Below are 15671 nucleotides of genomic sequence, written 5' to 3'. Positions count from 1 at the left end.
TTTTTTTTTAATAATAAAAATATTGTATTAATTACTAATGGACATTATAACTTTCACCTAAAATATATAATATAAGCCCATTATAACATTAATAGTTCTACAGTACACAATTATGACTGACATAATCTAGTTTATTATAAATCTCTGCATATCACTATCTGAGAGACAGCACAACCTTATCCAAGATAGAGTTAACAAATTTCATACTGGTCTAAGAAGGTATAAAGGACACTCTCTTTGAATAAAAGTCTAAGAGACGGTGTGTTTTTTTTTTAAATAAAAGATATCACAAAAATTAAAGATATATGAAAATAAATAAATTACATCTTGAAAAGATATAGATCTACATTTTTAACTTTGGAGAAAAAAATTACAAATAAAGTGACTAAGATGGTGCGTGATAGCCACTCTTAACCTTGCAAGTATAGTGATCAATCAGGTCTGAAGTAACCAGTGACCCTGACCCAGAAAACTCACATGTGGTAGGATAAGAGACCCTTGGTGGTGGCACGTGGATTTCACGTGCCCACTTTGGACTGCGTGTGTAGCTCACCTGCAGTTTCAATCAGTGAAATTCTTCACCCGTCTAAAGGATCAGTGTATTGGAAAACCTGCGGTAGGGCATGTGGTGGTTGCCAGATACCAGAGAACAGCAGATTGGCCTTCTGCCATACTTAGCCTTGAAAAAAAAAAAACCAGAAAGAAGAAAAAAAAAAAAAGAAAACAAAAAAGAAAGAAAAGCTAAATAGAAGAGGGAAGAGGAGGGACTGCACAATTTTTGATTTGGTGGTGGTTTCTAGAGAGAATGAGAAGTCTCTCTCTCTAAACTAGGGTGCTAAATTGAGATCAACTTTGCATATTCTTTTTGAAAATGAGTGGGATTCATTTTAAAAACTTAATTTTTTAGTATGAATTCCATATAATTTACTTATTTTTTTCAAAAATAATGTGCGGTGTTTACGTACTTTATGACTACATATATAATTTCTCTAAAGAGATTTTAAAAATAAATTTATAAATTGATATAATTTCATATAATATTTTAGATTTATTCTACAATAAAAATAATTTTAAAATTTAGCATATCATATCAATTCATATTATTTTATTCTCGTGATTTTTTTTTTAAGTAAAACCATAATGAAATATTATAATTTTTCTTTTCAAGTTTTTATAATATTCGATGTCCATTTAAAATTTCTATAAAAATTTTTATAATAAGATTTTTAAAATTGTAAAATTTCGACATGTGGTGCATGCAATTGTAAAACACCAACATATGATAAAAGAAATTAAATGTCGGAAATGATAAGAAGAAAGCTCCTCAATAATATTCAACATGAAAACTCTACAAAAAAAAAAAAATGGATATTTGTAATCAATTTTTTATAATAAAAATGACTATTTGCGATGTAAACAGACTTATTTTAACTGAAAATAAATATTTCATTGAAAATAATTAATCGTAAATAAATAATTTTTTTTATAGTGAAGGTTGCAAGTCCCTCATAAAATGTCGCATGGGGCAGTTAGAACAAGATGGTTGGTGCCCAGTAAATACAGCTCGATTACTCCACAATACAATGGTGTTTAGGAAATGATGGCACATGCTCGGTTAGATAGAACATTGTTTTATGTGATCATTTGAAAAAAGATATAAACAGCATATAGAGTCAACTATATAATATATTTAATATTATTGGAATACACCTTTATCGAATGCAGTGAGAGTTGAATTATGCTCATTCACATGATGATTAGGCGACTCCCAGTCTCCCACTACCACTAACATCCATTCAATGTTTACCACACGATCCCTAACATTGTAAAGGCTACTTTCCGGATTTTTAATTCACAAGGAAAAAAGGTATTTTGTCATAAAAAGCATCTTCTACAACAATGACGATGAGTAGACTTCTACCATAAAAGAGTTTTCCTTTGGTTGGAAAAGTCTTCAACATTTAACAACTCCAGTCTGGAGCTACAAGAGGACAGTGCAAACATGGCGAAGGAGGTGTCTCAGATAGAGAAAGGGATCCCATATACACGAACACATATGTAGTATAAAAAATACTGTGATTTTAGAAATTTTCGATAAATAAAGTAAAGGAAAAAAGAGGTCAAACAAGCAAGTTGCAAAGTTCAAACACCAAGGTAAATAATATTTGAAATGTCATTGGTTTTAATCTTTTTGACGTGGCTGTTTCCATGATAAACTGCAATAGAAGACAAGGAGTCCGCAGATTGCTCCAAAGTCATTTTAGGCAGGCCACAGATTCCAAAGTTATTCTTTACATCTTCATAGTTAGTATTACAATTCGCAAGATCTGAAAATCCACGTTTCCTACTCTAAACCACCAAATCTCATTATGCAACAGAAATCATGGATCATGATGGGAACAATCTATGCAACTCTTTTGCAATTGTTCTTGGCACTTAACTCAGTTGCAGGAGATGATAAAGTCGTCAGCTTGCCAGGGCAGCCACAGGTTAGTTTCCAGCAGTATGCAGGATACATAACCGTTGATGAAAAGCAGCAGAGAGCTCTCTTTTACTACTTTGTTGAAGCAGAAACAGAGCCAGCTTCCAAGCCTCTAGTTCTTTGGTTGAACGGAGGTAAGCACGGCTACAGATCCTAACCTTCTTGTGTGATGTATCACTTGAATATTTGAGAAAAGAAAATGGTTGAAATCCTTGAGGGATTTTGAAGGTCCTGGTTGTTCTTCGGTTGGAGCTGGAGCATTTTGCGAGCATGGGCCCTTCAAACCAAGTGGAGACATTCTGGTTAGAAATGATTATAGCTGGAATAAAGGTAACCCTATCTTTTCTGGGTGTAGAATGCGAGTGTGCTCCCAAGATCATATTCTAGTAAATGGTTGGGATTTGATGTGTTTCTCTTTTTTCTTCAGAAGCGAACATGTTATACCTGGAATCTCCGGCAGGAGTTGGATTCTCGTACTCTACTAATAAATCTTTCTACGACTCGTTGAACGATGAACTTACAGGTTTCGACTGTGTTCTAATCACATATGGGATATTGTTTTGGATTGAATTATGTAAATTCTCGAGAAAACTTGCATAATAGGCCTACTTCTGTGCATTTAGACCTGTGTTTGTAATTTTCTCGCATCATTTTACTGGGATTTTTTTTTTCCTGTATAAAAAATGCTGTCCATGATACTAACATTTTACCTAATGGAAACCGATTTTTTCATTTACAGCCCAAGAAAACCTTGTGTTTCTTGAACGATGGTTTAAAGAATTCCCAGAATACAAAAGTAGAGATTTTTTCATCACAGGGGAGAGCTATGCAGGTAATTTTTATGTTTTTTAGAATCGGTTCGTTCTGTTTGAAACCACACCTAAATTCAGAGAGAAGAGAAGCTGAAATTGTGGCTTTTACCAGGCCACTATGTTCCACAACTGGCACAACTCATTATTAAATCTCAAGTGAAGTTCAACCTCAAGGGCATAGCTGTAAGTAACCAAGGAAAATGTAGGAAAGGAAAATGTAGGAAGAAAAAATCATGGAATTCCTTACTTCAATTCTTCCCAAAAATTAAATTTGTTGAGACAAGGTGCCCATACTTCCATGCTGCAGATAGGGAATCCTCTCCTGGAGTTCAACACTGATCTTAACTCCCGTGCTGAGTTCTTATGGTCACACGGATTAATATCAGATTCAACTTATCAAAGTTTCACTTCAGTCTGTAATTTCTCTCAAATCAGAAGACAGGCGACGAATGGCCCTCTCACCCCTGTTTGCGCAGGAGTATACGGCAAAGTTAAAAGAGAAATTGGTAAATATATCAACACCTATGACGTTAGTCTTGATGTATGTCTACCGGCAGTTCATTCACAATCCCAGGTGTTGAATCAACTGGTACGTCTTAGCATTTTCTCTTACAATTTATCTTCATTGCATGCCCCTAATAAATGTATGGAAACTCAAATTTCCTCAGCTTCTTGTACCTGCCTGCCTATGTTTTCCTCTGGGCTAATTTGCTAATCTCTCAATTGTAGCAAGATACACCGAAAATAGATGTCTGTGTGGAAGATGAAACAGATACATACTTGAACAGGAAAGATGTACAGGAGGCTTTCCATGCTCGGCTTATTGGAGTCACCAGATGGAATATTTGCAGCGAGTAATGATCTAACACTACTCATTTAGGTGGAGAGTTTCATGAAAGGATTCCATGAGCAGAGAAACATGAAAAGCCCACCTGAATAATTGAAAAAGTGCTCCATTTAATTCCTAACTCAATGAAGTTCATGAAATCATTCTGTACAGGTTTTGGAATCCAAAGCTTCCTAAACAAATCAGAAATTATTTTCATCATTCAATATATTTTGCTAATATCATACATTGCTGTTCTCATGACAATGATTCCTTCTTGTTGTTTTTCATATTTTTCTTTCCAAATTTGTTGAGGATTTTACCTGAGAAGTTCTTGCGATTCAGACTAATATGGCAACTGCCACTGAAAGTGACATCCAATACTAGCTGGTTTCTCTCTTCCATTCCTGACATAATCAATGGATATTCTTGTCATCTCCAAGTAATCATGGCTGTTAAATCTTTGACCATCTCTCGTGGAAATGATCTTTCTCAAACGTTTCCATAACAACTTCTAATTTCAATATTGTTCATGGCGGAAGCAATTTAGAGGCATTCTACTTAGCTAATCCTATTCTTTGTATTTTCTCTTTCTTGTGACGTGACACTTTTTTGCAATGGTGGTTTTATTCTTTACAACAGCGTCGTCAAGTATAATATGCAAAATCTAGAAATACCCACCGTCCCTGTTCTGGGTGAACTAGTCAAGTATGGCATCCGGGTCTTGGTATACAGGTAAAAATTATATGTGCTTTAAGTTTATTCTCCATGAATTCAGCAAGATACAGATCATCCATAATGATAGATTACAAATTTCTATAGCGGAGACCAAGATTCTGTTGTCCCACTTGTTGGCACCCGGATGCTAGTAGATGGACTGGCTAAGGGTTTGGGACTGAACACAGTCGTGCCTTACAGATCCTGGTTTGAAGGAAGACAGGTTAGTCAGTTTCTTAAGTTCATTATCTAATGTCTGATTTCTAACCAAAATCTATGCTCTCTCATTTTTGCATTACAGGTTGCTGGATGGACACAAATATATGGTGATATCTTAACTTTTGCAACCATTAGAGGAGCATCTCATGAAGCTCCATTTTCACAGCCAAGGAGATCACTTGTGCTATTTAGTGGATTTTTGTCAGGAAAGCCATTGCCAGAAGCACTCTAATGACTTGGCAAAGTTCTAATAAATGTTAAGAGGCCAGCAATCCTCTTGTTGCATTTCATGAGAAATTGTTTTGCATTTAATGACCATAGAAGATCTTATAAAAAAATGATCATAAAAGAGAATGTGCTCTCAATCTTAAATATTTTTCACCTAACTTCTAATGGAGCAAACAATTGTTCAGAGGATTATGTCTCTGGAATTATTGGTTGTCAAATGGGTGCGGTGCTGCAGAGTTTTATATGCATCAGTTGTCAAGCTGATCTTAAAAATCTAGATATGTGCTAGAGATGATTGGTAGCTTTGAAAGGTAGGTTGGAAATTTTTTAGCTAAATGAGAAGTAGAATGATTATTTTTAAGGATGTACAGCTTATTGTTGCCAAGTAGAAAAAAAATTGAATATTTTTCTTTCATACACGGATCCTCGTTACTCGCTTACCGCAGACATTTTATGGGAGATGATTAGGAACATGCAACTCTGTGGCTTGTACTCAGAGCCATCTATGAAGCCTCAGGGATGAATTGATAAAAGCTTAAACAACAAACCGGAGCAAGTAGCATTGTCCAAGAAACTCGAGTCAAGACTGTGTTCACCAGGGAATATTTTGGTTACTTTTGGCTCATTGCTTGCTATTAGATTGGGGTCACTCATAAAAGAAAAGAAAAGAAAAAAAAGAAATCCTTCTTCGCCTCTTGTGACTTCTCCACTGCATCCGAACTCCATCCTAAACATGACCTGGGAGTGACAAGCTCGGGATCTGTGATGCTAGTAATATGTAGGACAAGTAATTGTACAATGGTTTCTAACAAACTCAATCGACCTTTATCGGACAAACACAATTAAATCATTGTATTTGGATTCTGAAATGATATCAGATGATCTTAATTGAACTATGAATAGTAATATTTTATAAGTTTAATTAAGATGTTTTTTAATATAAATAGGTTAAGATATATGTTTAAATGTATGGAATATGTTAGGGTGAGTTTCATTTTTTTATAATAAATTGGAAAAATAGTGAGTCGTATTAATAATTGGGTTGAGATAAAGTTCAAGTGTTCAACATCCAAACACAACAGATCTAGGGGAGTTGGATCAAGCACATAAGAGAAATCGCTGATGATGTGATGTGGACTCCAGAAGAGTACCTGTATTCTATCTCTGAACTTCCCTTGCTAGAACATGGTTACACAATGACTATTAGTTACGCATGGATACCAAAATTCTCACCGGCTGTATAGGTTACCTAAAAGTATAAGAACCTATTCCTTTACCGAGAATAATGCACTATCGTTATACTACCAAATGGCAATATAATTTAATAAAAAATCAAAGCAAGGGAGAATGATTTATTTTCAAGGATATCATCACTCAGATAATTGAAAAGTACAAGTTTTTTCCAAGGATGGAAAAGCACAAAGCAGAATGGAACTGTTCAATTGCAGCATAAGGTAGAACTACTATTTTTCTCGGATGGGATGGCACTATCACATGCTACCAAATGACTAAAACTAATAAGATGAGGCTTGAACTACTTCAAAATGTAGCATAGGTTACAGGTCGGGTAGTAATCATCACTCGTGCAGTGTTCCCAATATATCTTCATCTCGATACAGATGATACCTGAAATCAGTTCAAAAAGAAATACCATTAGCATTTAATCACGAGCACACCGCATCAAATAGGGTATTTCAAATGGACGTCACTTAAAAAATAGAATAAACAGCAGAGAATCTAATTAGCCCAGGTTGCTTGCCGGGGGATGGTAGGAGATGCATTATTTAGCCAAATATTACAACATTGCGTTCTCCTTGCACTACCACAAACAGTTTAAAGTGTGCACATATCCTACATACTGTATATCATAACAAGGGGTTAGTTGAATTGCATCCAAACAAAAACCAAACCCTTACATCCAGAAATAAACAAATGAAACTCACGAAGTTTCAGCTTATGGTTCTATCTACTATACCTGTCTAGAGATGCAAAGGGACTGGCACACTTGAGATAGCAAAACCTAAAATCTGCTTTCGACTTGAAGGTCAATGAAAAAACACTGGCCAACTACAGATACTGAAGTCACAACCCTAGCCTGACAGCTTTGCCCAACTTGGGAGTAATAGTAACTTGCACTCTCAAGACAATAAACCAAGTTAAAGATGACATAAGCTCGAATGAAGGTTACTCATCACACACACGAGCGTGTCCTGTATATATATTGGCAATTTATAATTACAAGGCATAATGACTGGAAGAGGAAACAGGGCATACTCTTTGTCAGCAAGCTTCACTTGAGTTCCTCCATATTCAGGTAAGAGGACAGTGTCTCCTTCTTTTACACTGACAGGAATCAAGTTTCCCTGTTTATCACGAATCCCCGCACCCACGGCCACAACTTTTCCAGAGTTCAGCTAAAGTATCAAATGAGAGAAATTCTCAATAATTGGAGAAATCAATGATGGAAGCATTCCAAAATCTCGTACCAGTCAGTAATAAACATAATAAATTACCGATAAAAAAAATTAATAAAGACAAACTGAATCGAAGAGCACGGCATCAAATAAACAATTGCAAAAAAATGGTTTATACAATCACAACAAAACGAGAAAAACTTACTAACAGAGAAAATGTTTTGATGCATTTCCACTATATTAGCCACCGAACCAAGTACATCAAAAGATAAATACTATCGATTCTAAAGAAATTTCGTGTTACTGTATAATACAAAAACGAAGTTTCCCCAAAATATATCCGCGTAAACAATAGCCAACAGGACTTGTGATTCGCACGCTGGAATAGACTCTTACACTTAATTCTCCGTGGTGGGTGCTGGTTTTATTTAACTTTTCTTCTCAACAAACACACACATTGAACAGAGAGAGAAAAGTAAAAGTGGGTGTCGAGTAACTCGGAAAATTGACCTTGGTGGACTTCTCGGGGAGCAATATTCCGGCATGGGTCTTGGACGGAGGGACAATCTTCTCAACCAAAACTCGATTCAGAAGTGGGACCAAACGCTTCGCCATCTGAGATATCAACCAAAAAACCGAAAAAACAAATATAAGACAGAGAAAGTCAGAGAGATTCACGAACCAAGACCCTTCCCGTGTAGTCTGCGGCCTTTTAGGTTTTTGCTTAAATCTAGGGTTTAGGATTTAGGAAGAAGGGTTTACCAGTCAGCCATGAAATTACATGGAAGCCATTGTCCGTGCGAGACTCTCCGTATTTCCTTCAGGGGTTGTTTTGTAAAATCGTGCTTTTGTCTCACCAGGTCCAGAACCTAAAAAAGAAGAAAATGAATATTAAAAATAATTAATTAGTCTTCAATTAAAAAGTTAAAAAATATGATCAAATATTAAACAGGTGAAGACTTTTCTAACCAAAAATCCACCTTTTGAAATTGAGAACCGTTATAAACATAAATTATATAAAAGTTAATTTATAAATTGATATTACTTCACCGAATACGTTAAATTTGCTTTATATTAAAATAATTTTACGATCTAATTATTACATCAAGTCATACCAATTTACATTAAAACATCATGAAATATTATTTATCAGCATTAATTACATGATAAATTCTGATTGACTTTGTTAAGCTTCTCATACAAGTCTGGTATTTTCTCATGGCCACCATGTCATGTGTCTCCAGCTTCTGGAAAAAGCCTTCTCATCAGGATTGGAATTATTATGTATTTTATCTTCTTGACTAAGCACACCTCAGCCACTGGTCCAGTTCAAAGAAAAGAATCATAATGGCCAGTTTAATGTGAAAACTACATCAGGAATATCATTTTTTCCCTCATCAAATAAGAACTATCATTGCAAAACTCAGTACTGATCTAGGATTGCATGAACACAGTAGTTCAATGATTTCTTTTCTTATGATGGAGTATAAACTAAACAACTAAAAACAATTCAGAGAGTTTGAAGGTGAAATTTTGGCTGAAGATGCATGTGTGGTGGGAATGAACATCATCATGAGAATGCTTATAGCCCCATAATTCAATGTTTTTGAGAGACCAAAGAGTAATATTCTTGACTATGATATTGAAATCTTCAAAATAATCATTTTGGATTGATGTGAACATTACCACTCGAGAGTTAATATAACGTCTCAAAAGAAGTCCAATTTACATTTGCACCTATATTAATCAATAACATAATTGAAACCTCATTTTCTTTATCATGTAACGATGAGATCCCATATATTACCTACTCTTCTCAGTCGGTATAAAATATCACAATCGAGTTATAAGATAAAGCTGGATTTTTCATAACAAGGCTCTTTGTATTATTTACCGGCATAAGAGCCTCGAGCTTCTCCTTCCCTAGGGTCGTCTAAGGCACAGCACGAGCTGCATTAATTTACAAAATATTTCATTTTGGTGCAGATGATCAGTCGACAAAGTTGAGAGGCAACATTCCATGCAGGAGACATTCTTTTTTCCTTCGCTTTTCTTTGGAGGAGGAGCGAGAGGGGGAGGGTGATTGGATTCTGCCATGCATTATGATGCAATTAAGGCGTAGAAAACGTTAGTGAGATTGGTTTTATGGTAAAGAAAGTTGAAACTTATGACCTTCTCCTGTCCTATTTTTAACTCTCTGAATATGGGATACCATTCTTTGCATATGATCATCAGGCAAATCAAAAAAGAATGTAACTCTCGAGGGACCTGAACAAAACAAAAAAGCATAAATATTATTCATAGACAGCTTGCAATAATGATGGCTATTTGACCACCTTAAACCTAACAAGGTAATCCTAAATTAAGGGGATAATGACTTCTGACTCTCATCATATCAATACCAGTTGGTGAGTTTTCCAGAGTTAATGAGATAATTAATTTACATGTTGACATGTGACCGATTTGTTCAATCCTTGTCCGACTCATGACAGGGAAGAAATTTGCCTGATCATCAGCTCATGTTCTTGTTCTTTCTTCAATCTGGCACCAAGTTAATTCTTAATCAATGCCAAATTATGCAGATCTTAGAAGAATGTAAATTTGCCTTGTTAACCAACATGGTATTTGACTTTTTATCATTATTATTGCTAAACATTAACAGTAGGCTAAAAAAACAGATTCAAAATCTGGTAAAGATCAGTACCGAAGAATGACAGATAACAGATGGGTTCTCAAAACATGATTAGTCATGAACAAGGCTGGCCATTTGAAGCCCACAATGAAAGGTTTCATGTAGTAGTTATGTCCCAATGATGATAGGACCAGACACTTTGACTGAGAAAGGAGGAAAAGCAAGAGAGGAAAAGCCAAAATAATAATAATAAAAGTAAAAACCCTAATTGCTTGCAGAGCAAATAATTCTTTGCCATAATCATACCGCATGTACTCATAACGACATTGCCCATCTAAGGATTTTATCTTTGCTTGTTTCAATTCAAAGCTGGTACCACTCATATATCATTACATTGTTCTGTCTCAACCTTTGACGAAGTGGTGGGTCAAAACATTTCCTCCCCCTTCCTCCCAAAGACAAGATATCATTCCATGAGGACCAATATATTGCGTTCAAATGCTTGGCAAGGTAATTTACATTATAAATTGAGTAGTATTTCGATATATATATGTAGAGACAGAGAGAGAGAGAGAAGAAGAAGGTAGACAACCAGACTCAGATCAAGAGTTTCCGATTGAGTAAATAAATATATATATATTTATCATGATAATGAAAAGACATGCATGGCCTAATCTTACTGTGTTTCTACAGTAAATTGCATGATAATCACTCAATGCCAGGGTCCCATATTGCATTTCTCCAAAGCATAGTCGAGGTCAACTCAAACCAGACAATCCAGATCATCTGATCATTTACATTAATAGTCCTTCATGACTTTCTTACTTTATTTCTCCTTTTTCTGGTAAAGCTATATTTTTCTTTTATCTTTTCATGTGAAGTTTCTCGTGAGTTTGGGATTTAGAGGATATCTCCCTAGATCATGTAAATCATGTGTATATATATACTTGGTATGGTGGAAAATCTTCTCTCTTTTTGGTCTCCTGTGAGAATAGGAATTGGATAGATGACTTACTATATATCTCTTGAATGAGATGTATGGGAAATCGACTGTGAAAAAGGAGGTGGGAAAGGTTGTAAATATACTCATCTTTCAGTGATGAAAGAAAGCATGCACCTACACATTTTTTTCTTGATGTTGTATTCACAAAACACCTACACTTTTTACTTATCTGGTATGAGGATTTTTGTGATCACCTTTTTGAACTGGATGCCAAAATCATCAAGTGAACATGGCTTTCGTGGGCTGATCTTTCTTCTAAAATTGAAAAAAAGTGATCCTAAACATCATCATTTCTTCCAAGAAAGTAACCACTACATACACTCTGATATTCACCCCCTTACCTCTTTTTGGCCCACCCCCCAACTCGATCGCCTCCAGTTTTCTAATTTTCCCTTCAACTTCTCCTAATATACCATTACACATTCAGTACTCGCAATATTTTGTAGTTTTCTAATCAATTTTCTGGCCTGTCTTTTCACTTTAAGATGGGCATATTTTGATCAAAGAATTATTAAAATGTATGGAGAATTGGTCAATACCCATTATTATGGCACTAGACTTTCACAAGAAATCTAGACACGAATTAATACTTAAATTAGGCCGCCAAGGGTCTAATCATACTTTTTAAAGATTGGATATATATTCTTCAGAACTTTTTCAAGATTCTCAATCCCCATGTTTATAACTTGTATGTTCATGGCATGCCTGGTCTTGATAAAAGTATTCCTTCCACTTAAATATTGCAAAATCCATAACATAGACAAAAAGAAAGAACTTTTTAGGAGGCCATGCATTAATATTTTCGGATTGGAAAATTTACCATTTTCTCAAGTATGGATTTCTTTTCCAAAACATTTGTATTTGGAGACCACCACAAACAAATTAGTTTTTGGTCAGAACATATTTATTTGAAGGACCACATTGCATAAATCCCCATGGATAACACCATCGGTACTGGCATATATACCTGCGATTGATACTAAATGTCTGGCTTCATTACACTTCACGTGCCAAATTTAGATCAAGCTTTTAAAATACACAAAACATATAACATAAATGTGTTGTCTTTTTATCTGCACGGACATGATAAAAATCAGCACTGGTTTTATTATATAGTAAGGAAAGAGAAATCAAGAATTATAAAGGAAGTGAATGAGCCATGAGGAGCTGCAACTTACCTCTTTCAACCATGTGGTTGTACTTTTATGTAGTTTCGTTGTTATCTTTCCCACAAATTTGAGACATCATACAGCATTTAATTTTCCATATCAATGCAGAGGCCACATCACGTTTTCTAGCTTCAAATGTCCCACTCTGCCCCTGGCAGACTTTTTAGGGAAGGGCAAGTGGCCTGTGTTATTTTCTTTTTCTTTTCTTTTCTTCGCTTTAGGTACAGATGATGGTATAGAATAGAGAAGATATTGTCACTTGGCAAGATACTCCCTCGTAGCAAACCAAAGTGAAAATCAAGAAAATGATTTGAACCCTGCTACGGCCACCGCTGGGGTTCCCGCTAGGTCAAAAAAAATTCATTTTTTTTTATTTTTTTTTATATCATTTTTTTAATACTTTTAAATATTTAAAAAATATAAAAAATTTAAAATAATATTAAATAATTTTTTCTTAACCACTAAGAAAAAGAAAAAAATAAAAAAATAAAAAGCTGGGAGCGACCGCTCCCAGCGGGGATCTAGTATTATTCAAATGATTTATCTCTCACATGAACCAAGATTGATAAAGATTGGAAACTAGCTTTAGCTCTAGGGTGGCTTCAGTTGAGGAAACTGAACACCCACTCGGCCACTTCCCTTTATCACTCTCACTCTCACTCCCAGTCCCTCTCCCTTTCTGTCTCTCTCTCTCTCTGGTGCAAGAGCTTTCTCCAACAGAAATTAGGCACTGAAATCAGTAGCAAAAGTAGTTTCCAAGAAGTTACACCCTCTGTGCACCATATTTTTATACAAACCACTGAACCAGGCAGCAAGCCCTATGCATTTTGACTCGCTCTTGCTCTCTAATTGACTTGCCTGCTCTCTCCAAACTCCAAGGCTCCCAAACAAAAACAAAAGCCATAAAAGTCTGTAGATAAAATAGTCCTCATCCATCTCCGTGCCAACCCCACCTCAAAAACCTCCCATTTTCGGCCTTTTAGGACACAGAAAGAGGAAGAGAAGAAAGTACTACATGCCATGATTTGGGTTATGCACAAGAAACGAATGGGTTTGATAACAGAGTTAGCATGCTTGTCACTGCTTCTGCTGATGATACTACAGTTGGAGACTCCGTGTTTAGCTGCTGGGAGTACTGGAAGATTGAACAGATTCAAAGGTGGTTCTGGTTTTCAGGTTAATCCAGTCAAACCTCATGGTGGCATCACAGGAAATGCAGAAAAAGATGCTGATGAAATTTTTGGTGCTGATAAGAGAAAAGTCTACACGGGTCCAAATCCTCTGCACAATAGATGAGTTTGTAGGGAAAACCCATTATCTTCTATTTTTCAAACTATGAAACTTTTTTGGCTTAATCTCCATTTCTTCTCCTTCCTCTCCTTTCTGATTTTTAAGAGCATTTGTTATGCTTGAGGCCTTTGAATATTTCAAATAATCCTACAGATGTATATGAAAGTTTAGTTTTTACATTTTTGGGGAGAATATATATACTTATTTGTTGATAGTATATTGGAACAAGTATTTCTGAAATATTTCATGAACATTAATGCCATTAATGGGGTTGTTGGAGTGAATGAATAACGTCCTGCTTTTCTCTCTGCTGATGCTCTTGTATAAAATAAAATAAAATAAAGGAACTTTTTTCCAGTGAACTTTTTACTTGTTCTCAGGATCTCAGATTATAAAATCCTCTAAAATTAGAAGAGCTTAGAGAGAAGTTTCCATACAGCTGACCATGTTTGTTATGATGTATCCATTAATGTTGTATACATTTACATGCATGCATTTCTTCTATGTATGCAGAACATGCATCATACCTGCAAGCACATACAATTACATGATCATATAATGCGTATAAATACACAATATTATACGCATTTTTTGTTCATGAAGTACTGGACAGGCGCCATTTCTGTATGTATGGATACGATCATGCATTCTACATCAAGATAAGATGACTTTCGGCCATAGATTTGCATATTTGTCTGCAATTTTTTATAAAGGTAATAGCGACGACCTAAGCTGAGTACCAATTTGAACTGTATACAGTCAGCCATTTCAATTTCTCTGTCTCGAATGATTATGAAGCGGCCCCACTGTAACTTTGATTGATAATTTGCCAGCCATGTCTCCACTATTACATGACAAGTTTTCTGCCAAATTAATTATATATATATGCCTTCTATTTTCAATTCTATAATAAAAGATCAGATCTCGTAATGATTTAGACGAAAATCTCCTTCTATCTACAGATGCCGTGTTGAATTGAAATTCGTGGAAATGACTCTTTTTCTTAAATCTGTCATTTTTCTTTTGGAAAATGTGGTTTCCATTCTTTCTTAAATTTCTGTTTTGGGTGACATTGGTTTGTTGTTATTAATCACCCATAAGAGCTCTTAAACCATCTAATGTTTTTGAATATATGTACACACACGATAGATGTAAGGGGTCGGCTTCAAACTTAGAGAGTGTTGCACGCAGACGATCTTCAGAGTAGAGCCATGCAATTTTAAGGCTAAAGTCTGTTGTTGGGTTTTTGACTATTTCACTAGCATTTTACAATTTTTTTTTTTAACTTCTTTAATCGCTTTTCATCTAATTCGAGAATAGAAACTTCCAATCATTGATTATTGTCATTATGTTATAAATTAACTTGTATTATATGATCATATTTAATTGTTATTATTGACCAGGTTTTAACCGTTAATCAAGACCTTTATATCCATATATATAAGTATATTTCTAAGTTCAATTATGAATAATAATGAAACCTCTCTCTCATTCTCTCTCTTTGTCTTTGATTTTATCTATTTTTTATTAATTTTACAACACATTATCAGCACGATTCTCTTCATTTTCCTCCTCTCTCCCAATTTCATCTTCTTCCTCGTAAAAATTCAAACAACCTTGAAGCAGATCACCCCCAAGAACCAAAATTAATTCAATTTTTGAGCACCCAATGGCCCAAAACACAAAACCCACAAAAATTCTAAATTCTTTAGGTGAAATTTTTCATCAATGGCTTCTCCACGCAAACTCATCTCTCTGATCTCTCTCCCCCTTGTGCTTCTCGTTCTTTTCTCTGAAACTTACCTATCTTTCTCCCTCAGAAACCGAGCACACAACGGTGGAGCACGGAGATGTGAGATTTATTGATAGATCGGCATAA

At 35.2% G+C, this 15671-nt stretch overlaps 2 protein-coding genes across 3 annotated transcripts; one reads left to right on the top strand and one right to left on the bottom strand.

Annotated features, from left to right (window-relative positions):
- The first annotated feature begins 1955 nt into the window (after positions 1-1955).
- LOC122279305 (serine carboxypeptidase-like 45) lies at positions 1956-5699 on the top strand. Of its 2 annotated transcripts, XM_043089856.1 has the most exons (11): positions 1956-2154; positions 2379-2616; positions 2711-2812; positions 2910-3005; positions 3222-3314; positions 3407-3477; positions 3602-3883; positions 4024-4148; positions 4763-4855; positions 4943-5060; positions 5139-5699. In XM_043089856.1, the coding sequence occupies exons 2-11, from the start codon at positions 2391-2393 to the stop codon at positions 5286-5288; spliced, it is 1356 nt and encodes a 451-aa protein (XP_042945790.1). In that variant the 5' UTR covers positions 1956-2154; positions 2379-2390; the 3' UTR covers positions 5289-5699. The 2 variants fall into 2 exon arrangements, with proteins under 2 accessions (XP_042945790.1, XP_042945789.1); XM_043089855.1 differs by lacking the exon at positions 1956-2154 and having other exon boundaries at positions 2211-2616.
- A 936-nt stretch (positions 5700-6635) lies between these two features.
- On the bottom strand, positions 6636-8427 carry LOC122278241 (10 kDa chaperonin, mitochondrial-like). The gene is made up of 3 exons (XM_043088395.1): positions 8209-8427; positions 7559-7698; positions 6636-6910 (listed from the first exon to the last, which is right to left on the bottom strand). The coding sequence occupies exons 1-3, from the start codon at positions 8311-8313 to the stop codon at positions 6862-6864; spliced, it is 294 nt and encodes a 97-aa protein (XP_042944329.1). The 5' UTR covers positions 8314-8427; the 3' UTR covers positions 6636-6861.
- Positions 8428-15671: the final 7244 nt, after the last annotated feature.

This window comes from Carya illinoinensis, chromosome 10, assembly GCF_018687715.1.
Source record: "Carya illinoinensis cultivar Pawnee chromosome 10, C.illinoinensisPawnee_v1, whole genome shotgun sequence".
Lineage (NCBI taxonomy): Eukaryota > Viridiplantae > Streptophyta > Magnoliopsida > Fagales > Juglandaceae > Carya > Carya illinoinensis.
This window is presented reverse-complemented; position numbering and strand designations above follow the sequence as displayed.

Coding starts and splice junctions, on each gene's coding strand:
- LOC122279305 (XM_043089855.1), top strand. CDS start 2,370: ATGCAACAGAAATCATGGATCATGATGGGAACAATCTATGCAACTCTT. Junction 3,478..3,601: donor TCAACCTCAAGGGCATAGCT/GTAAGTAACCAA, acceptor TCCATGCTGCAG/ATAGGGAATCCTCTCCTGGA. Junction 3,884..4,023: donor CCCAGGTGTTGAATCAACTG/GTACGTCTTAGC, acceptor TCTCAATTGTAG/CAAGATACACCGAAAATAGA.
- LOC122278241 (XM_043088395.1), bottom strand. CDS start 8,313: ATGGCGAAGCGTTTGGTCCCACTTCTGAATCGAGTTTTGGTTGAGAAG. Junction 7,699..8,208: donor TCCCCGAGAAGTCCACCAAG/GTCAATTTTCCG, acceptor TTGATACTTTAG/CTGAACTCTGGAAAAGTTGT. Junction 6,911..7,558: donor GTGAAGCTTGCTGACAAAGA/GTATGCCCTGTT, acceptor AACTGATTTCAG/GTATCATCTGTATCGAGATG.